Raw genomic sequence first — 24,168 nt, forward strand, 5'->3', positions numbered from 1 at the left:
TGCTCTTCAACCTAAGAATGTGGGACTTTATTTTCTTTTATTCCAAGGTCTACTGTGTGGTATCTTCCTTTCCAGATATGCCAGTGTGACTTTGCTGGATAGCTTCACTTTGTGAAACAATCTTAGTTTTTAATTTTAACATTGAGCACACACTAATCTTTGAGTATACTCGATTATTTTGCACTCAGCTGCAGTATTTATTTTGAAATGCAAATGTGTTTACTTATTTCAAGTGTCACAAACAAGTCTGTTGTAGTTCTTTCTGCATCATTATCTAAGACCTTTCTTCACCAGTTGTATGTTCATTAGTATATTTTGTGCCTGTATTTATTTGTAAATTGTGCTGGGAGTGACACACTTGCAACCAAGAGAAACACCAGTAAGAGCCTGATCATTATTTCCTGCCCTCAGACACCTGACCTGGGTCAGGGTTATAAAAATATAATTCCAGTGTCACACAATAGAGGTCAGTTTATGTTGATTTTAGTGGCTTCTGATCCAAATGTCATCTTTAACCTCTTTCCACAGCTGGACTCAACCCCTCGAGGATCAGAGTCAATTTATCTAATAGCCACACCACTGCTGAAGGGGAACAGAGGTGGGAAACTGCCTCACTAGAGTCCCTCACTCCACATAATGATCTTGGGCTACTCTCAGTTTCAATGGAAGTCACACAAAAGCTATTATAGGAGCAGTCAGATTCTGACCTTGCCTTAAGCAACAGGAAAGAGAGAGATGCTGAGCAGAAGCAGCAGCCAATGCTGTAGACCTATTGTAGAGCATTAACACCTAGAATAGAATGAGGAGAGGGGATAAGTTCGTTCACCCATTGGACCACATGGTACATATCACCTGCATTTGCTCTGCCATGGCAGCAGCACTTCACCATTTTGTGATCCAGTAAAGTATGAACATAAAAATGCATGATCAATGAAGATTCATTGGTTACTGAAACAAGGAGTAGCAAGGTTATACTGTATTTCTCCCCAGAATATAAATTAAGCTATTATACATTAATATTATAAAAAACTTGTTTGTTTCAGTTAATTAAAAATAAAATCAATAAATACAATAAAGGACAAGTGACCACATAAAAATTAAAAATATATACTTAATTAAACATATGTTTCAGTGTATTCAATTTGTTTTAGCAGGTTTCTGAAAAAACACTTTAGCTTGTACTATAACGAGCGTTCAAATGAATAATAACATTAAAATACCGATTGATGATGCACTCAAAAAATATGAAAAACTTTAGGTTTACCACAAAACTACAAAAGCTGTTTTACTATTATTAGTAATCACCAGTATCTGAAGTCTTTATTAATAAGCAAATCACAGCAGTTGAAGTTGTGGACACAGTTAGCTATACTGCTGGAATTCTTGATGTTTGACAAATCATCTTATATTACCAAGATACTAATTGCTATCACAACTGGATGAAAATGTTATTAAGCAGCTGATAGCTGGCCATTTTCAAAAGCTTCTACAACTACTCTACATTCACCAGACTTTTGGGGGTGTAAATATGGCAAAGAATCCATAATATAAGTTCTGCCAGCAGTAGTATGATGTTAACTTTTTTTTTTTTTTAAACCCAACCTTACCAGGGTTTACAGAGAATACAGAATTAAGCTATTTGCATGAGTTCATCTGTTTAACTGGGGAAGCTCTCCTTAGGCTCAAGTGACAGACAGTTTTGGACCTCGAAAGCTAAAGTATTCTATCTCCAGCGCCCCAGGTGCATGTGTACGATTTATACAATATTTTTGTCTGTAGTACATATATTTATTATGGAACACATTGGAGCTTTCATGCTACACCTCTGGAAACTAGTTCAGAGGTGATTCTCAACACATAGAACTAGCTATGGTATCATTTCCTGGAGCAACGTGAAATGTGTATTTGGGTTCACACATTTTTGGTGAACCTAAACTGGATGGTCCCAGCTGTTTCCCCTGAGGTTTGCTTGAAGTTTGCTTGTTTTGGTTTCCCAGCAAATCTTGAGCCAACCCCAATAAAACACCTGTTTCATAAAGATCTGAATAGGTTTTACCCCACTACACCAAATAGTCTCCAGTAGGGCCTCCTGACCTTAAGCTGTCTTCTAGAATGAAGGCAGTGACTACAAACTTCCCACTCAACCTTCAAAGATGGCCAGCTGCCCCACTCTAGGTTTTTGGTAGCCATACAGTAAACCTGTCCCATGTATAGATCCAAATAAAATACTGAAAGGGAAATGCAAGGGGTGCCCAACTTCCTCATCACCATTCAATAGCAGTGAGACTAGGAAATACGCCTTCATTTTTGGAGTTCTTTCTCACCACAGGGCATTCTAGGGCGCAGTAGCTCCAAAAAAAGGAGGGGGGGCATTTAAAACGACAGAAACACATCTAGGGGATCATTTCCCAATCCTCTGGCTGCCAAGGTGGGGAGTTGGGGTGCACAAGAACATGGCTCCCTGAGAGTATATCTTATAAGGGTACGTACATACTAGTACATGAAAAAGCATGTTCTAGAGGAGGGCAACTGGCGTGAAGGCATTAGAAGAATATTAAGGTGGCAAAAATCAGTCATTTAAAAAGATAGGAAATGGCTAATTTAAGGTTGCACAGACACTCAGAAACCAATCTTAATTCTAGTACACTAGAACCCTATTTTATTAACTAATTGGGGACAGAGTAGTTCATAAAATCAAAAAGTTCATAAAACTGAACATCTCAAAAGTTGCAGTAGGTAATGTGTTAAGTATTAGTATAGTGCACTGCATCATTTTCTTCTTATCCTTTCAACCGCTGCAAAGTGATTTTCAATCCACTGAAGGAATTGGAATGTGAAAAGATGTTGTTCTTCACTGACATCGCTTCTATTATTTAATTTCTCCCCTCCCCCCCACAAAAAGGGTTCATATAAGCGATTGTTCATAAGAGACTGGTGTTTGTAAAATTGAGGTGCTACTGCATTTCCTAACTTTTGAGCTTGACTTTGCACACTCAAGGTTCTTGTAATCTAAGTTTTGTAGGTAATTTCCTAGCTTTCTGAAAAAACAAACTACCTCCAGCCCCAAGAAATTCCATCATGTTGAACTGTTTTCTCTCTAAAAAAGAAAAGGAGTACTTGTGGCACCTTAGAGACTAACCAATTTATTTGAGCATAAGCTTTCGTGATGCATCCGATGAAGTGAGCTTATGCTCAAAATAATTTGGTTAGTCTAAGGTGCCACAAGTACTCCTTTTCTTTTTGCGAATACAGACTAACACAGCTGCTACTCTGAAACCTGTTTTCTCTCTCCCTCACACACACACCTCTCAAAGGTTTTAAATTCCCCACATGCACTTCATGTGATTCCCACCTTCAATTTCTTAGATATAAGATAAGTGGATCCCTTTAGATACTTAGTATCTTAGTTTTGACTCAAAAAAAGCTTCCTAAAATATGAAGTCTACCTACCTTTGGACTGGGAGTAACATGAATGAAGGAATATGATGCTGCCAGAGGAGAATACCTGGGAGACACAACTGGCTCAAGGAATAAAGGGCTCTTCCCCTCCTCCTCAGTGAATCTAGAAAATCAGCCACCCAGCTGTTTGTCAGAAGTCCAATCTGGTCTGTCCCCCGGGTCCAATCTCTTGCTTCTGTACTCTGCCTCCCGGTCACCTATTTATCAGCCTATTCCCTATTACCAAGAGCAGAGGCAGAATACCACGGTCATGAGTGGTATGAATACTTAGACATAGAATTGTAATAGAGTCCTCATAAGGTCTCCAAAGAAGCATAATTAAAAGGTTTTATTTTTAAGTGGTGTTTCAGTATCAAAGACTTCTATATTCTTAAAACATACTGTGAAGAGCTTGGTAACTTTTCTCAGCTTTCTTTTCAGCCTTTTTTGCAGGGGGTGAGGAAAATTGCCCTCTTTTCCCAAAAAGGCTGAAAAAGAGACTGGACATAGAAGTAAGCAATCTAATTTCAACAGCATGTATAGTAGGGCCTCCATTATTAAAATCAAAACATAGAAATAACACTAAATATCAGCTATGAAAATAAGGTTAGCTAACAGCAACTTTTAAACTTGAGTTTACAGATATCCACTACAACACTATCCCTGCCAAAATTATTAAATAGACGCCTTGGGACCAAATCCTGCTTGCCTTACATGAGTAGTCCTATTAAATTCAAAAAAGTAAGGCAAACAAGGTTTTAAAAAAAAAGTTAGGTAAATGAAGGAGTAAAAGGAAACATTAGACACGTGATTCTGCCACCTACTTAATAAGAGTGGCAGAATCACGGCCCATACACAAATGAACTGGCGCTGAAGAAGAAAGAATGGCACCTAGATAGTAAAATGGCAAAACTGGATTAATTCTACAGACCCACACATGGGATTAGTAAAACTCTTTTCTACATAAAACTTTGAAGCTCAGAATAAAGCAAACTTGAATATATTTGCACTAAGGAAAAGGCAAAATACTGAAAAGTGTCAGTAATCTGTCAAGCAAGCCAAAAACTAAATGTGAAATTACTAAGGCTTTGAAAGTACTTCATTAAACTTTTCTAAACCTATTTCGTAATCTTAACTGTGTACTTTGTACAAATATAAGGTAAAAGAGGAGAGACTTAATTACAACTCTGGAGACCTGCTCTTTAACAAGGTCCAATATTATTCTGATAAATGGTTGACTTTCTAAGCAATGTTTCAAGTGACATTTTGCGCTTCTAAATTTTGAACAGGTAAGCAATCTTATGGGCACAACTCACCAGTACTCATGGGACACTACCAGACATGTATAAATAGGGGTCTAACTAAACTGCAGCAAAGTCACCATTTTTTACAGGTTGGTTAGGGCATAAATAACAAATTTTGTGGAGATGTTCATACAGTTTTATATTTCATGCCACCTCTACTTCTGTGCTGCCGCTGGCGGTGCTGCCTTCAGAGCTGGGTGCCCAGATAGCAGCTGCCATTCTCCAGCCACCCAGCTCTGTAGGCAGCACAGAAGTAAGGATGGCAGTGCCGGTACCCACCCTACAATAGACTTGCGACCCCTGGTTGGGTTGCGTTGCGTTGAGACCTCCAGTTTGAGAAACTCTGTGTACTTTCACTGTAGGGTAAAAGTACACAAAAGACCAGATTTCACGGTCCGTGACATGTTTTTCCAGAGGCACGAATTTGGCAGACCCCTAGTATAATATATGGAATCATTATTAAGTGAGTTGTAACTAGAGTTACCCACAGACAGGAGGAATGTCTACACTGCAATTAAAAACCCGCAGCTGTCCCATGCCAGCTGACTCAGGCACATGGGACTTGGGCTGCAGGGGTATTTCACTGCTGTGTTGGACTTCCAGGCTCGGGCCTGGGCCCTGGCTCTAGGTCCCTGCAAGTTCGGAGTGTCTCAGAGCTCAGGCTGCAGCCTACACCTAAGTGTCTACATTGCAGTTAAACAGCCCCACCTAAGCCACATGATCTCAAGTCTGCTGACACAGAATAGCCACAGGTGACTAACTGCAGTGTAGACATACCCTGTGAGACCAATTAACAAAACATGAGCGAAATCTTCAGATACCAATGAACTAATATGAGTTATGACAGATTACCAATGGTGTAACAGCGCAGAACTTTGCCCATGATTGCTGCTTAACTTTGTTATTTGTACTTTGGTAATCTAACACTGAAGGTATGTGAAAATCAATACAATTATTGAACACAAACTATCGGAGACTGTACAAGATGACACTCTAAATTTCTTTGCTTTTAAAAAATAAAATAAATATTGTTAAATTTCATAAAGGAAGAAAACTGTATGGGGGAAGCTAGAAGGAGTAGCAATTTTCATTTTAACTGTGCTGAGACACTTATTCAAGAAATAATTAATAGAATTTCAATCTTTTACTGAGGTTATGATGATAGCCCCTTTGAATGAATTACACTGGAATAAAATGCCTACAGCAGTTCTTAACCTATGAATCACCGACACAACAAAGCAACTCCTCTAAATCTGTTATACCAATGCATGTATAGATCCTTTATCACCATGATATTTAACAAACTGCAAATGTATTTATATTCTGTTTGGAAGAAGTTTATTTCTGTTTGTTCACCAAAAATATACAGTTACTATTGTTAAGGTGAACAGAGAAAGCTATCAATAAATTTACCCAAAGCAGCAAATATAATCATCACAGATATATCATTGCTATCCTTTGAATATAGCTTCTCTAACAAAGAGAAAAAAAGCAAGAAAATTCCAGAGTTAAAGCTTCCACTCTTTCCCTAAGGCCAGACTGTGGCATTCTGATGAGTCATCACTTATGGAACTATTCACATGAGTAAGTTCTCAACAACGTAAGAGCTCCACAATCTGGGTCCCATGTAATATTCCTTTTGGTGCTCATGTGGGAGAGGTTTTGAGACCAATTTATTATATGTGCTGTAAAAATTTAATCCAAGTAGGAAAAATGTAACTTTAGCAAACATTTTCACTTTGTTTCACTTCCTAACACTGTGCATCCACTAAAACTGTGAATAAATTATATATAAGAAATGTTTAATAAAATAATGTAAAAACACATTCTTATTACTGTTAGTGCTTTAGGTTTGGTGTTTTTTTTGTTTGTTTGAAATACTGGAAACAGAATAAGTGAATTAAGATGCTGACAAAATTCTTACCTTTTTCTTCATCTATTCTGAAAATGCCAACACCAGATCCATCTCTGATTGAATACCTAATCTCTCCATCTCTTCCTGCATCCTCATCATAGGCAGTCACTGTCATCACAGATGAACCAATAGGGACATCTTCTTTTACAAAACCCTTATCCACAAAGCTGGAAAACCGTGGAGGGTGCAAATTTTCATTTACATCAACTACCTCAACCTCAACGTAACAGGTAGAAGATAATGAAATCGGCTTTCCTTTGTCCTTGGCCCGTACAGTTAGGTTATAAACTTGTCTCCTTTCAAAATCCAGTCTTTGTACAATACGTATTGCTCCACTCAATTTATCTACATCAAAGGTTCCATCTCCACTATCTAAAAGGCTGTATCGTATTTGACTTGACTGGCCCACATCAGGATCATACGCTTCCAGCCATGTGATAATAGTTCCTTCTGGAAGGTCCTCTCGAATTTTCACATGATAATTCAATGGAATAAATTTAGGAGGATTGTCATTGACATCTTCTAAAGACACTTTCAAAAGTACAGTGGAAAACAACTGAGGTTCTTCATTTGGCTGGTCCCTGGCTTCTATTTTCAGGAAATGCACGTGCTGGATTTCACGATCCAAAGCCCCTACAACGTGCACAACACCTGTCGTACTGTCAATAGCGAACATGTCTGTATCTGTAAGAAGAGAATATTTCACTTCCCCATTGGATCCCAAATCTTTATCTGTGGCTTCAATCTGAATGATTTCGCTGTTCAGCTCCTTGTTTTCACTCACTTCAACAAAATAGCTGTCCTGTAAAAACTCTGGTCTGTTATCATTGGCATCCAAAATTTTGATATCTAAAAGATGCCACGCAGACTTTTGTGGTATTCCCAGATCATACACAGTAATATTCAGAGTGTATTTATCTTTTACTTCTCGATCAAGGGGAGATAAAACCTTTAACATTCCTGTTTCCAAATCCACAGTAAAACTACTATCATTATTACCTCCAGAGATAGCATAAACTAGTTTTCCATTGAAGCCAGTGTCAAGATCAGTGGCATTCATAAGTATTATGCTGGAACCCACAGGCAGGTTTTCCTTTACTTCAACACTGCTTGAAAGAGTACTTCGAAACTGAGGTGCATGTAGATTCATAGAGTGAGTATCAAAGAAAGCATCCTCAACCTCACCATGAGAGTGCAGCTTAGTTGCCTGCAGTAATTTCTCTGCCAGCATTTTGGCTACACCAGTCTCTTCACATTGCAAGTTTACTGGTTTACGACTGGCAGCTACAGTTATGTTGATATATAATGGTACTGCAAAGTTCTCACCATCTGTAGCTGTAATTCTCAGACTATGAAAAGATACTTTAGCACCTAAACCATCTATTAGAGATTGCTTCAGGGAAAGCACCCCAGAGTTTGGATTTAAGATAAATAAATCTAATTCATTTCCAGATTCAATCTGGTATCTCACCAACTGGAGCTCATCAGCATCAATAGCAGATACAGTAGTAATTTGTTCTCCAACACCAAGATCCCTAAGGATTGTTCCCTCACAATTTATTTTCTCAAATAGTGGTGTGTTATCGTTCAAATTATTTAAAATAATAGTAACGGGAACTTCAACTTCTCGACGATATGGTATGCCCCAATCAGATGCTCGAATCCTTAAATTGTAAACCCTTGGCATCAATTCATAATCCATGTCTTCTGTGGTACTGATAATACCATTGAAATGGTTAATCACAAATGGTAAAGGATTCAAGTTTGCAATGCTATACGTCACATAACCATTCTCACCCTCATCAAGATCTTTTGCATTCACACTCAAGACACTAGTACCAACTGGCACATTTTCATCGAAGGAAGCTTCATATGATGTCTGAGTAAATTCAGGGGGATTACTGTTTGTGTCTTTTACTTTAATCAACACTTTTGCAGAGGCTTTTCTGTCACTTGTCATGACTTCAAGTTCAAAATGGGATGCATATTGTGCTTTTATTGGTTCTAAAGTGGTAATAAGACCTGTGTGCGGGTTTAAGTTGAATCTGACTTTGCCTGGTGCATTTTTAAAAGTATATTTTAATTGGGAATAACTAGGTAAAGCTTTTACCATTATCACAGGAGTGTTTGGAGGGGAAAATTCACTTATCTCTGCTCTGTACACATCTTTTTCAAATCTGACCGGTCCAGACTTAAACAGTGGAGATGTCACATGAATAACTTTTACAGAAGAAAACTGTGAAGGATTTCCTTTATCTTTAGCCTGAAGAGTCAGATTATATCCAAAAGGTTGGCTCTCCCAATCAATGTGGCCGACAGCTTTGATTTTATATTCTTTACCTCCTGGAACAGACCTCACCGTTTTGAACTGCTGAAGTGGGTCACCAGCCACAATACTTAATGATGCTATTTCTCCATTTGAACCCTGATCAAGGTCCTCAACCGTTACAATTGCATATGTTGGATCCTTGTCCAATTCTGAAGGAGCCAATACAGCAGCTGTAATAACAGGAGCATATTCATTTGCTTGCTCTACGTGAACAGTTAGCCTTGCCATGCTGCTAATACCGCTGCTGCCGTACAATTTCATTCCACGATCCACTGCGAGGATTTCCAGCTCATAAAGCTTAGTTTCTGCATAGTCGAGTCTTCCAGTTAGAACCACTGCACCACTTGTTGGATGTATAGCAAACATATCTGTTCTTTCTTTAAAACTGTAGTAAAATTCTCCATTGGTTCCAATATCTGCATCTGTTGCACTTACTCTTGCAATGCTGGTCCTTATTGCTGTATTTTCAGGCAAAGAAACACTGTACGATGTTGGAGAAAACAAGGGTCTTAAGTCATTTGTATCCAGTATCTGCACCCTGACCTGTGTGCGTGCTTCAGCATTAGTATTCTTTTCAACTGCTTTTACAGTCAATATGTAATGGTCTTTCACCTCTCTGTTAAGAATAGCTGTATTTCCTCCCTTGGTCCGTATTCTCAAAAAGCAAAAGTTTCCAAGAATATACTCTTCAGCTTTGAACAAGTTTTCATTGTCACCAGAAATAATTTTGTATCTTATATCCCACAGTGGATTTGCAAGGTAAATGCCCATTTTTACTGGCTGCTCAATATAAGTCTTGGCTGCAGAATTTTCATACACCGTGGCATTGTACTGGACTTGTGTAAATTGCACGGATGAAGTATGATATGGTCTTTGATTTCCTTCACAGTTTCCAAAATGCTGCACCAGCAGCAACAGCAGCATGGTCAAGGGTCTCCCCATGGTGTCAATTATCAAAATCCCTGAAACAAAATAAAGAATCATTAACTGAGGCTTTGCAAAAATTACTGACGTGTCATTTTAATTTTGATTAATTATGTGATTTAAAATACAAAGGATTTAGTTAAAGTCTTACATCTCTAATGTGGCTAAAAGTAACATGACTAGATTATGATCTCTCAATAAAGTTTCCATATGTTTCAGACTATTTAAAGGTAGTCAGATAATAAAAATCTTAAAAATGTAACACTTGAATGATGGAAGTTCATAAACCAGAAAAATAGGGAATACCGCTATACCATGGAAGGATTAATAAATTAAAAGCCAAGGTTAATTACACAGTTTTTTACTCTGTCTTGAAAGGACCATCTGAAAGCAACTACTAAAGAAATCTAATAACTTCAGTTTGAATTTTCTTGCAAATATTAAGTTTGGCTATATAACACTAAATTTAAGACTACCCTAATTTTTTACTTAAAGGGCTTTCATTTATTGTAATTTGAAAATCAATTTGGAAAGTATTCATTTAATATAACTATACCCATAGCTACCCAAAGTTAATATGCTTTGTCATATAGCTTATTAATGCTGTATTTCTCACATCTTGACCTTAAAACTAGTGGCCTAGTAATGGCTTCAGTTGTGCACTTTCTTTATCCATATGAATAAAATTCCTCCACATGTAACAAACATTTCTCATTCAAGCCCAAATAAAAAGCAGACAATGATTAGCTGCCGCAATTGTTATTAAGATTATACCATACTAAAAATAGTCTTTGAAATGTCACCATTATAGGCCATGTGTTATTGACTTGTTTTATAAATAAAAAATTAGTGGTGTCTGGATGACCCCAGTGCTTCATAACAGACTACCGAACCTTTCACTTCAGGTTACTGGGTCACATGTGGCATTGGTACAATAGTGACAGAAAGTCATTCTCATGCCTTCTAATTTAGGCTGTTCAATGGCTGTCAAAAGATATTCTAAGAATTGGACTGAGACTATGTTAAGAGTGTAATCATTCACTCCTCTGGACTTCCGAGTGCAACCACTCTGTTCTAGGTCTGTTTTAGTTACTTTACAAGCTTTCTGGGACAGGGACTGTCCGTATATTGCATCTTGAGCAGGTGGCAGTGCACACCACAATGAATACTTTCCCAATTAACACTAAATTGGAGAAGATGAGGATTCAGCATGCGGAGGGAATGAATTACTTTCTTACCCTTAGATCTATCCCCATCAAAACAAAGTTGAGGCAAACAAATGTTATAAAGGAAGAAAGGAGGACTGGCCCAAAAAATTTGGGAAGGCCATTAAAATTACCTTTCTTAAAGGACCTCTCCAAACTTTTTTTTGACATTCCCCATATTTAATGGACATGGGCAGAATCTTCAAGTCACCATTAGCTTTCTTTTCTGCACCAGCAGGAGAGCCCAATATTGTAAACGTGTTGATGCATAATTGCCAACATTTCAATCCAGGACAAATTGTGATGAGAGGGAAGCACTTTGAGGACCTCACAACTACTATAGCACCACCTTTCACTAGGAATGTTTGCCCTCATACCACTATGATGGTCATTCTAAAGGTCTTTGTGGACTCTGTAATGTTATTAGATACCCAAATATCAATAGATAAGGAATCGACTCTGCCACCTGCAGCAGGACCAGTGTGTGTTCCCCATCCTAAAAGATTCAAAGTTAACCACAGACATCTTCACATTCATGGCCTCCATGCTTCATCACTGCAATGCAATGCATTGTTGGAATTAAGTCACCAACCGTAAAAAAAAAAAAAAAATTAAAAAGTAGCAGCCTTGATTATTCAGCAAAAAAGAATGGTGAGACCACATCACTCCAGTCCTCTGAATACTAATGAATAGAGAATCAAGTTCAAGGCTTTTGTCATTCTCTTCAAAGCCCTCTAAAGGAATGGCCCACATTAGCAGAGATTCTTCCTCATATAGCATGCATATAACCTCATAAAACAGCCAGTTTACACTGGAAGAACGGAACCATCAACCACAAGAGCAAGACTCTAGGGCTCAGGAGGCAGAATTTGCTCTGCAGCTGGCCCATGAATATGAAACTTACCCCCAACAGATGTCAGAATCACCTCAAAACTGTCAGATCAAAATGTTAAAACCCTCTTCTTTGACATCCCTATCCTACAGTAATAATTGCTAGCAAAAAATAAATATATAGTTTTTCTGACAAAAGACGAGATGGACAGAGATCCTTGTGTGGTTAATTTAGATTTTACAAAGGTATTCAGATGCCACAATGCTGAATATGGTAAAAGAACCACAACAGATAGTTTGGAGATGTTTGCAGTGGACCACACTCCAGGTAACCTGAGGCTTTGGGAGCTCCGTTTCCTTCCCCATAAAATATAGGCTATTACATAGGACATCTGCCAAGAAAACACCAAAAAAAAAAACAAACACATAAATTACACAAAATTCACTAACCCAGGTATTTTAAATCTTTTGTTTTTTTTAATCCCTTCTTCAATTCCGTTATCCTATTTTTTTCTCCTATGTTTGACTATTCTCTCTTGTTTGGTATTCTCTTAATTCATTACCTACCATACATGGTCTTTCCTATTTTCACCCATTCTCCAGTGTCACACTGACTCTTCACTGTGCTCTTCCATTGTTCTTCTTCCTGTGATCCTCCCCTCCTCCTGAATTCTATTATCTCTCTCTTCTCCCTCCCTCCAGTCCTTGCTTCTAGCGTGGCTTCAGCCCCCTCCTGTTGTCTCTTTCCAAAGTCCTTCCCATTGTGCCTTCTTTTTCCATCTCTCCTCACAAGGATTCACCCTCCTCTAGTTCCCACTCCCTTAAGCAGGCTTCTGAAACAGGACAAGTAGGCCAAATCCCCACTACCTTTTTACCCTACACACTGATAAGCACCTGACCTAGCTCAAGAACTAAGCTAGTCCATCTCATGGCTAGATGTCACAATGACAACTCAGAGAGAGAGAGAGAGAGCTCATTCAGGCAGCCAGATAATGGCTCACCCACAACCACGAATCAATTACTCAAAGTCCCTGAAAGCTGTGGGACTTAAGGCTTGGACCATGAAGCCTGTGGCCATATGAAACCATAGAGGGAATGGTTGATAACATGATCAGTAATTGTTTGGGGAAAAAAAAATCACTGTGATAATCTTTCAAACCAAGTAATTAGTTTACACGAGCAAGGCTATTTCCACAACCAAAAAAGACTACAACCTTTTAAAAATTAAATCTAAGGTTAGAATTGGTACTTAAATTATCTTAAAATTGGGGTGGGAGGTATGATTTTGTGGGCCTCAAATGACAGCTTTGTCAGGAAGCTTGCACACTTTACCTGGGCTGTCACCTGTTGTGTGTCCTTGGATCCCCAGGACTTTATTTGCAATAAATTCACTTGAACAAGATAAATAAATAAATGAACAGTTTCACCCTAAAATTACTCCAATAATTCTAAAACTCAGGGCAATTTAAGAGGCCATTAAATTGTGCTAAAGGCCATGTTATAAAATGACTAAGCCATTTTTTAAATGCAATCAACGAGAGACTAAACAAAAACATATCTCACAAAAGTGCTTTGACTATACAAGGATCTCAACTGTATCTCTGCTTTTGCAAGCAGGCACTGCTTTCCGTGGCACAGAAACATAGGAAGGGTTGTCACCTCCACAGTCGCGGACCCCTCACTGAAGCTGTTCACGTTTCACTTTTCATCGGTATAGACAGGAGTGGAAGAGTTGTCCAGATTATACACATGCCTTATCCATCTCTCTAACGTATTTATGGAGCACTGATCATCTTAGTATCTAAGCAGTGAAGCAGAGCTGAGGCTTGATGATTATGGTCTCCATCCCCTTAGAAGGGGCAACAACTTTAGCAGAAGCCAGGGTCAAGCACATGGCAGCAGTACAGAGGGGCACACCATGCATGCATGGCACTAATAATCCCCTTTCTGTGCATTAGTGAATCTTCTTCCTCTGTGCCCTCCCTAAACTTTCCCCACAGACAGGATGATTTCATGGAAACTCCACAAACTCACCCTTACAGAATTTCTTGTGCCCTCCTGTTACCATCCTGTGGCTATTTTCACATTAAGGTATGGTTTGCCCAATTTGTTAAAATTAAAGGGCGAGGAAGGAGTCTGCCTCTGAATTTGTCTTTGCATTTAAGATTATATTTTAAATTCCTCCAATTCTGAGGTGGTGGTGGTTGTTTTTTTTAATTCAAAAGCAAACTTTCAGAAACCACTCTTTGATACAGCTTACATTATGTGTCACAATGCACATTTCCCCTTTCCTCCCTCAATAATATTATGGAATTCTTCTTTTTAGAAAGGTAATCAGACATGCCAAACCCACGAAAAAAAAAATGCAGAAATTGCACTTGTTTTTGGCTTAATCGGCTTGTTGGCTAGTAGCTGGTTGCTTTTTCTTTTTCTTTTTTTTTTTGGAGGGGGGGAAAGAGAGTGAGGGGTGTACAGCGGGTCCACCAAAGTCCCAGACTGCACGCCGGGGGGCGGGGTAGGGAGGGGAACTAGTCACAGAGTGTTGGGGTTCTTAGGGATTGGCTTGTTTCTGTCTTGTTTTGAAATGGAATTAGCTTGATTTTTGGCTTATTGTGAAAGTCGGGGTGCTTATTTACCTCGTGAAAGTTGGCAACTGTGTGTTTCCATTACTGATAACACTGCTGACTTTTGACACTCCTGCCAACCTTAAACTTACCACTAGCTGTTCATATGGTACCAAAATTTGAAAGATCATATTCCCTTCATAAAGAAAAGTGAAGTCTGTTTACAGATGAATGCATTATTATCCTGTCCTCCTCACATCTCACTTTGACTGAAAACGTGAATCTTGAATTTATGAAAATACATTACATCTATTCAACTCAGAATTCTGAAAAGTGTAAACACCATTAGCATTTTAACTACTCCAACATTATTATGTGACATCTAATAATATTGTATTATACTTTTAAGCAGTTATTGCTTAATTTCCATAGGAACTTCAAATATAGAATCTGTCACTTCTAAACAGTACACAAATATTTAAATCATGATTGCCTGGCTGCCAGTAAGGAATCCAGCCCTGAACAGCAGCTTGGGCAAATTGCTGATTTAAAACCTGGAACAAGAGATGTCTATCAGTTACACAGAATAATATCCCACCTAGATAAAATTACTAATTGATATTTCTGTACCTCAAAACATGAAGTTTTAAATGTGGGATTTTTAGTTTGTGACATAATTTAGACAGATATTGGAAATTTTAAATAATAGATCTCGGATTATCTGAAGACCTCTATGTAATATGTCTTGATTAAGACCCAAAGATATGAAATAATGTTAATTCTATAGACAAAAGAATTATGGGGGGGAGGGGGGAATCTAACAATGTAAAGATGTCAGGTGATGTAGTATACAATGCTTTATAAAAACATCAGGCTGTATTTTAATCACCTATAACTCATTCTTAGTGAGCCAAAATGACTACATTCCAGAAACATTTTAGCCAAAGCTACATTTTAAACTCTTAAAATGTTATCTCTGAAATATCACGAGTCTACGATTTTCTATCCATTTTCAAAATATAGCAAAACAGTTTGCTTAACTAAATTTCATTGCCACATGTTCATAAAAGTACACAGTATACTCCTCTGAAATGCCATAACCAGACATTCTTTGATTTCCTATTTGGAAGAAATTATGTAACTAATATTCACATTTTTCTTCAGCGTTTCATTTTTAAATATATGATGCAATTGTTTTTCTGTAGTGGAAGCTTTCTTACATAAAAGGAAACTTAACTGATAAAGATACTATATCACTCTGAATAAGAAAAAATACTAAGACAAATTAGTAAATATTCAGACAGCAATAGAAAGAATGAAATTAGGCCAAAAGTTAGGGCTAGTATGCTTCCACCACTACCATAGCTGTAAATCACTGAATTAAACTGGGCATCGATCTTTCACAAACGTATGCAACTTACTATTATTTATACACTAGTGCCTACAGACTATAACCAAGCTTGGGGCCCCCCATGTACTAGGCACCACACACACACACTTACTTTAGTAAGAGCCAGTTCCAACACAAAGGAGCTTGGGACTATGGAAGACATTTAAAGGAAGTTTAATTGTCCCCATTTTATACATGGGGAACCAGACATAACCTGTGCCTGCTGATAGTGGAGGGTGCGGGCGGGGTGGGGGCAGAGTAAAGGACGCCAGCTTCAGCAGTGTTACAGACCATGCTCTGTACAAACCAAGCAGCAAATCTGGGGGGCATGTGACCACTTATGCCTCCCCTCTCCTCCCTCCCACCCCACCTCTGTGGGGAACTAAGACAGAGAGATATGCCCAAAGTCACATAGAATGACCATGAAAAAACCAGGAATTAAAACATAGATTTCCTGAGCCCTAAGTCGAGCACCTTAACCACAATACCATCCATCATCTACTCACAAGACTATCCAGTTGAGTTCAGTGGGACATGCATACGTGACTACAGGATTAGGGTCTTTCTTATTAGCACAGTTTGTCCTATAGCTACAGGGAAACTTCAATGGGAGTTTTGTGTACTCAAGAAATGCCTCTAGTACATTCTTCTGCCAATGAAAATTGGGCTCTATAGTAGTTTCTAGCGTTTTGTTCTACTGAGATTTTTCCCATGAATTTTTAATAAGTGGGAACTAATGTGTGTGTGTATATAGATATATACAGAGAGAGAGATAAATGTAAATATACATGCATACACACACACACTTACGTTAACAACTTCTTTAATTTATATACTACCTTAACAAGCCAAAACATCTTTATGCATCAACATCAACATCAAAAAAGCTCTGGTGAGTACAATTTGTAAACTTTTAGGATATGAATCTGCAAACGCTTTTTTCATTCAAAAAGTTGCTATTTGAGTAAGAGCTTGCATGACCAGGCCTTTGCTGCAGAGCCTGAAGAGGGAGACAAAGACAATGAGTTTGTAGACCCTACCAATATATTTTCATTTCTCAGCAATTAAGCATTACCTGTTTAAAAGAATAGTTGCTTATAGCCCTGAAGTTTCCATATTAGACTGTAACTGTTTAAAGGTGAGTCAAGTTTTAGGTCAAAATCCCGAGACTAGTTTGCCGGGATGGGTGGGGGGAAGGGTTTGTATTCAAAAAATTAACACATGATGAAAGCTTACAGTTGAATTATTTTATTAAAGCCAGAAAGTTATTTGGAAAATGCACATTGTTGGGAAGATTAACATAATAGTTTAAACTTGTGGGTAAACACAAGCCCTATATGCTATAAACATTTTGGCTTATTAAATCCCTGAAATTGACCTATTTCCTAACTACTCTATGTAGTGCACAAATACTCTGAAACTCACAACAGGCAAAAAGAAAATGTAGAAGTTTTGCATTAGCAGCGATATTTGCTTGAGTAAAGGTTGAAGGACTGAACCCTCACTCCAGGAAAAGGAGACTTTAATCTTTATTGTGTCTCAAATGGCTTACTATGCCAAAACAGCTCTGTAACTTTCTTATATTCATATGTAACAGTGGCTTTAATGATACTCTATCATTAAAAGACTCTTAATCAGCCATTATTGTTGATGAGTTTCACAAGGGAAAATTGTAATGAGATACCATATAATCTCTTGTGCAATATACATAATGCTTTTTTTATTATAATATACAGAAAACTATCAAATACCTGAAAGTCTCAACGTAGCAAGTGATTATCTTGAAACTTTTGGTGACCAAACCACTTTATCTAAAAGGGGTAACATTTTAAGTGCAACTTTGTTTTTTAAGATTTTTCTTTTAAGTATTGTACTCCTTTCTTCCACAGAAGGGAATGGGAGTTTTGCCACTGACCTTCAAAGGAAGCAGAATTGGGCCCCTATAAAGCTTTTCTTCAAGTGAAGTTATTAGACCATTGGCATAACTGACACCCATTATTGCTTCTCTTTTAAAATGAAGAGACATTACAGTAGTAATAGATGAAGTTTCAATCAAACAATATTTAAATCTGCACATATAAATCAGAGCTTTATGCATAGTGTAAGGAACACAATAATTAAAAAAATGAATGTAGCTATCCCTCCCATACATCTATTAATACAGTAATTTAAAACTGTGTAAAATGTATCGTAAGTTTAATATTCAAAGATATCAAGGGCAGTATAATAGCTTTTAAGAAATTCCCCTAAAAATAAGTGACATTATTAACATTATGCTTATTATTGTGTCAAATTTGTAACTGTAATAAATACATGGTAAGTGAAAACTTACTAAAGGGGTTTTTGTTTTTTTAAAAAGTACATTTTTGGTAGTGAAACTTCACAATTTATTATGGTTGCTACACAAAATGTAAACTCCTGAAGAAGAATTTCAGCTCGAGCATTTTAGAAACAGAACATGGGGGAGGGAGAAGAGGGAGGAATCAGAAACCTTGAGTTCTTCAGTGCACGCTTTGCTCTTTACGTGTCAAAGGAATCCAAGGGACAAACAATGGTAGATACATTGCAAAAGCGCAAACAAAGAGGAAAATCAGCCGGAGATATTTATTCATTGCGAATCTTCGTCGGCTTACCATGGATATTAAGTTTACAATGGGCCATTAAATGCATAATGCGTACAGACAGACACCTTCCCTTCAGGGTACAAAATTATCTCCTCCTCTCTTCCTAGGCGTAATTTAATAGACTCCTGCAGACAAAATTACAGCCAACTCTCTGACTATTTCTCTGCTCATTTAAACTCGTAATAACAAGACCCTTTTACAAGCATTAAAACGAGAGAAGCTGTAGCTTCATAGTGAACTGACCAGAAACAGCCACCATGCCACACAAAAAGAAGTCTCTAAAGCATAGCTGGGAGGGATGAGAATGGGAGATCTTTCACATTTTTCAGCTCCGTTTCCGCGATAACGTGGCCTGATGGAGCCAGGCAGGAAAAGAGACTCGTGAGCGCAGGTTTAACTCGTCCAGGTCTTCTCCCCCCACGCTCCCCGCCCCTGCATCGTGGCTTTGATTTGATTGTGTAGCAAATGAATCCAGGCCATTAACGCCGCGCCAGCCTCTTGTTTCCAAGCTCACTTCCAGGGACTTACTATTCCCCTCACGTCTCCTCTCACCCACCCCCTGGCCCCCACCATGCTCATCGACCCCGGGGGAGGCAAGATAGTGAGCGGCGGCTGCAATCAACCTTGCAGGAAGGAGGTAGCGGCGGGGGGAGGGCTACAGGCACCTTCCCATTCACCGTCCACCCCCGAACGCCCCCTCTTGCCCCCAAACTCCCTGCCCAACTTCCAGGACACAGTCCCCTCCGGGGCCGGGGGCTGCAGCCTTTGCGGGCTGCGTGCGAGCGGGGCAGCGGGAGCAGAGCCCGCGGACAGCAGCCCGGGCTCGGCAGGCTCTGCACCCTGCCGGCTGCGCTCCTTTCTCCCGGGCCCCCAGCCCCAAACTTCTGCCCCACGCCTCAAAGTCGCCCGAAAGTTTCCCCAAAGAGGCCGCCAGAGCCAGGCGCGCCAGTCCCTCACCTCTCATTGCCGGCGGGGAGGAGATGTGTGGAGGGGCTTCGTGGGCGCCCAGCGCCGCATGGTGACCTGCCCCACTCCTTCTCTTTCTCCCCTCGCCGCCGTCCCGCTCCCCTCTCCCGGGCCGCTGCACTCTGCATTTCTATATTCCTCCGCAGGCCAGGCCTGCCACCCCCCCCCCTCCGGAACTAATTTCCCTGGCATGAAAACCTAAACCACACTTCCAGAGACTCCAGGGCTCCCAACCATCTGGCTCCTAAATTATTATACCCTTCACATCAAAAGATCCACTATCTCTCCTCGATGGCAGGACTCATTTCACTGGTTTTTGCTTAAAAAAAGCTTTCGGTAACAAAGCAGAGGCAGCGAAAACTCAGCCTTCGCCCTGCTAATTTTTGTTCTTATTTCTGTTGGTATTTGCAAGTTAAAAAACGAGCAGAGCGGGGTATGATGTTAGTAATCTAGAAGCTGAAAACGGGGGATCTTTTCTTTTGTTATAAAAACTTCAGAGTTTGCTGTTTCAAACCGTCCGAGATTATTGCAATCGGCATTTAAATTTATCTCCTCTCGTTTACAGGACCATCATTGCTTTATAGTTTCCTGCTTATTCAACGAACCCTAAAAGGAATCCGGCTAGAACCGAATCAACCTCCTCCAGTGATAACACACCACACAGTACAAAGTTCCCAGTGCAACGAGTGGGAGTGTTTCCCCAGGACTTGTATGCACAGCTGGGTAAGAAAACCTAACCTCTGCAAACTCCAGCTCTGGAAAGTGGCATGCATACTACGCCCTGTAGCCCAAACACCACTAACCTCCTCATTATCCGGCCAGAAATTGAAGACGGAAAAGACAAAAATACCAACTTGGGAGACAAGGACAGCTTTGCATTCCATTGTGTACAGTTATTTTATTAGACGGCTTATTTAAAACTTGAAAAAAGCAGAACTCTTCAGACAGTAGTCTGGACATTTGTAAATATCTAAAAGGAAGTCCAAAGATACACCAAAAACAAAACAAAACCTTATGCATAAAGATTATCAAGTCCAAAATGTAAGCGACACCGGACCAAATCCTGGACGCCTTACTCACACGAGTAACCACAGTGATTACACTGAAGAGAGCAAGATTTGGCTCAGTGTAAGAATCTCTCTTGCCCTTCGCTTATTCCCTCAACCTCAGAGACAAGTGTTTAGGGTGTTTAAAAGAAGAAGTGGAGACCTAAATCATGGGAGCCAAAAAGATTGTTCTCAATAGGGAGCTCTCCAGAAAGGGTTTTTTGGAAGGGGAGGGAAAACCAAGGTCAGGTATTTCATGACTCCCAGCTGAATTCAGTTATCATCATTCAGTAGCTGTGTACATGAAAGTCTCTAACAAGTTATGGAAAGGGGAAAAAATAAACAACTACGGGGACAGCGAGACAGAACACTATTGCTCCATGTAAAGAAAGAACTTTTACACTGACCTGAAATTATAACCCTGGGCTCGCTGGTACTTTTATTTGTAGTAACAGTGTACAATTTGCGGTTTAGTAGATAATAGCGTGCAACCTAATATGCATACACACACATATCCCTGTTCTCTAAGATAGAAAATCTTAACCACAGGAATGGGTGGGATTGGCCAAATTATTTATATAAATGACCAGATGTAAAATGTGGTTACCTGAGTGGATCCTGAAGTCTTATCTTTTACAATGTTTGCGAAATTCTACTACACGTTAGCTATAAGGTGCATTGGTTTTGAAAAGGTCCAACACCTTTGATTTAGTTCCTAGACATTCCTTGAAATAGTAAATGCTACCAATAAAGAAATAGCCATTTGGGATAAAGCTGAAATGATATCGTCCTGGCACGTACATGTAAATAACATTAAAGATTAATACTCCCAAATGTTCCTTGGAGTGATCGCCATTCATTAATAAATGATAAACGCTTAATAACGATCAAGCATTTGTTTAGGGAATTCTGACTCGGCAGACTCACTGAGAAACCTAATTGCCTGGAAGAAACCGGAGTTCATCGCCACAGGAAGCAAGCAAGCAAAGGGCGAGAGAAGATTACAGGAGCACGTTTATTACGCATTCGCCGTGCACCGTTTTTTTCCTAGCCAAATAAATCAATCGATCGATGCGGCAGCACTGGGAGCCCCAACGATTCCTGCTTGATCTATGACTAAATCTTCACACATTCAGGACCGGATCAGAAGTAATCGACTCACAAATATCTCAAGTTTGCCTTTTTAGTGGCTTGATGGAAATGATTGTAAAGTCCTGACGCAAAGACCCCGCGACCTCATTTATGGTTCTAGACAGAACTGGAGCACCTCTGGAGCAAGGACCAGCGGGATAAGAGGGCAATGGGGCTCCTCCCGGTCCCTTGTGTCTCCAGACAACGCTGAACTTGGCAGCCGTGGGGGGAAAAGGAGCCGCCGTACCCAGTGCGCAGGCTAGAGGGCGCTGCACCACAACACATCGCCCCGGACTCCTTGTTCTTCTTCCACAGGCACCATTTCTAAAACAAGTTACACTTTAAAATAATGCAAAACCCAGTCGAACATCTTTGCAACAAGCCTTCTGAATTTGGTTCCGTATTGTACAGGTTTTGACTGAACTATCTAGATATCTTTGTCTATATCGAGGGAGGGAAATAGATGTGTGTCTGTTGAGGGATCAAAACATAGGTATACATAGGAGTGTGTGTATATACCCACACACACTAGCCAGACAAACACAGTAGTGTGTACTTCATTAAAGCCTATTTATGCTACTGGACAACATAAATACAATTAAATATTTTTTTAAAATCCAGGGAAAACAAAATCTAAGAACTCACCAGACCAGCTGGACTTAATACTTCTCTCCCAAAGTCCACTCTAGTTTAGTTGATTCCCCGCACACTTTGTTTAATTAAAAAAAATTGTCAAGCGTCTAAAGTATGAACTTTGCCACCCTTCTGTTCTTCAGCACAGGTCCAACGCGCAGCAAATCCAGCGCCCCTGCCCATATCCCGATGGCCGCATTTCGGCGTGTACCCATTCGATTTTCAAACTTGAAAGGGGGTGGGGAGGGGGAGAGAGAGAAAGGCGAGGGACGGAACGACCCAAGTGTTTCAAGACATGTCCAGGCAAAGAGCGGGTAGAGTTGAGCAGCAGGCTCCGCAGCAGCAGAAAGCGAGCTGCAGCGGATCACTGACTCACTCCCTCTCCTCTCCCTCGCTCGCTCTTGGACATCGCTCACTGGAGCGCCGTCCCCTCCCTCTTCCAAGCGTTGGATTGAAGGGATTCTCCAGCGGCGGCAGCCTTTCCTCCTACCCCGGCCCCAGCGGCTCCCTGGGGGCGGATCTCTGCCTCCACAGCAGGCGCTATCAGACACCTGAGCCGGAGCCCCTCTCCCACTACCGCTCGCAGCGTTTCCCGAGCCCGTGTGTGGCAGCGGGTGAAGCGCCGCCGCCTTTCCTGGAGCTGGGGCTCAGTGGGGATGCGTCCCGGGTCTAAGCCCCTGGCCCGGGAGTCGGGCTCCGCTGTCACGGTTCCAGCCCTCTTGGCAGCAGAAGTTTGGGCTGTTGCCGTTCCCTTTTCCAAAGCGCTTCCTCCACTCCTGTATCGCCCCCTCCCTCGGCCTCTGCACTACAGCAGCCCAGCCCAGCCTGTAGCAAATGCTGGGTAACTTTCCCCTTATAAACCTTTGAGCTACCACTCCGCTCTCATGATTTACTCCTCAAACGCTTTACCAATACCCCACCCCTCGGGGGGTACTGCACATGCACCGGGTGCAATTTCCAGCAGGTCATACCTGGATCAACTCCAGGCCATTTATCAACAGGACAGTCAAAAAGGGCGATTATGCTAAATTCCAATACCCCCCTCCCTCCCCCCAGCTGTTTTGGCACTAGATCTGCATAAATAAAAGAGGGAAGAGTTGGTTTTGTTCCTAACGGGGAAAAGATACGTTTTTCTCCCACTCTCTTCATAATCCAATACATAAATAAACGGTTTTGCTCACCCATTCAAACAAAAAAAAGCATCCTCCAGCAGAAACCAGACTGGAAAATTTCAGCCTCAAAGGTCAAAATTTCAGAAAGTTGCAAGTAACTGTAAAGAGGGGGTCAGAATGGTAAGGCATATGAAACAGAAAATGCTACTTGCCTATGTGACTTTGACTAGAGCAGTCACTGCTGCTCCTACAGTAATGCTTACTTATGTGCCTCACAAGGGTGTTGTGAGACTAAATTTGTAAAGTACCCTGAGAGTCTCAGGTGGATGATGGAGTAGAAGTGCAAAGTAGCATTGTATAGCACCTTTCATCCCTAAGGATTTTCAATCACTTTACAATCTATGGCCTTGATCCAAAGCCGGTTGAAGTCAATGGAAGGATTCCCAGGGTCCAACCGGAATAGCATCTACAGCCCCTTTCTGTCACACACTTAAGGTACTGGGGTTACTGCATCTGTATAAAAATGGAACTGTAGCCTCTGCTGTAGTTCACCTCAGGTTTCTCACAATGTAGGCTTCTATAATGGACTACACAGGGTGTAGGAGCATTGGAGTTCAGCAGATACAGGGTGATGTGTCAGCAGACCAGAGGCAATGGCATCACGTGAGGCCATGTGCCCCTCCAGATTTCTTCCAGGGTGGGAGTTGGGCTGAGCATGGCTGAGAGGGATGTGGTTGGGAAAGGCACCGACACCTA

The 24,168-nt window shown here is 40.3% G+C and overlaps 1 protein-coding gene across 8 annotated transcripts in view; it reads right to left on the reverse strand.

The window, feature by feature from the left end:
* The window catches only part of FAT1 (FAT atypical cadherin 1), a 148,612-nt gene extending 125,752 nt beyond the window's left edge, over window positions 1-22,860 (reverse strand). For 5 of the 8 annotated variants that reach the window (XM_073341878.1, XM_073341875.1, XM_073341876.1 and 2 more), the window contains exons 1-2: window positions 19,482-19,618; window positions 6,667-9,948 (exon numbers count right to left, since the gene is read on the reverse strand). In XM_073341878.1, coding sequence (XP_073197979.1) covers window positions 6,667-9,948; window positions 19,482-19,488 — 3,289 coding nt within the window. In that variant the 5' untranslated portion in view covers window positions 19,489-19,618. Of the gene's footprint in view, window positions 1-6,666; window positions 9,949-19,481; window positions 19,634-22,312 lie in introns of those variants that run through there. The other 3 variants (XR_012158655.1, XM_073341873.1, XM_073341877.1) reach the window with 3 other exon arrangements.
* Window positions 22,861-24,168: the final 1,308 nt, after the last annotated feature.

Source organism: Lepidochelys kempii, chromosome 4, assembly GCF_965140265.1.
Source record: "Lepidochelys kempii isolate rLepKem1 chromosome 4, rLepKem1.hap2, whole genome shotgun sequence".
NCBI lineage: Eukaryota > Metazoa > Chordata > Testudines > Cheloniidae > Lepidochelys > Lepidochelys kempii.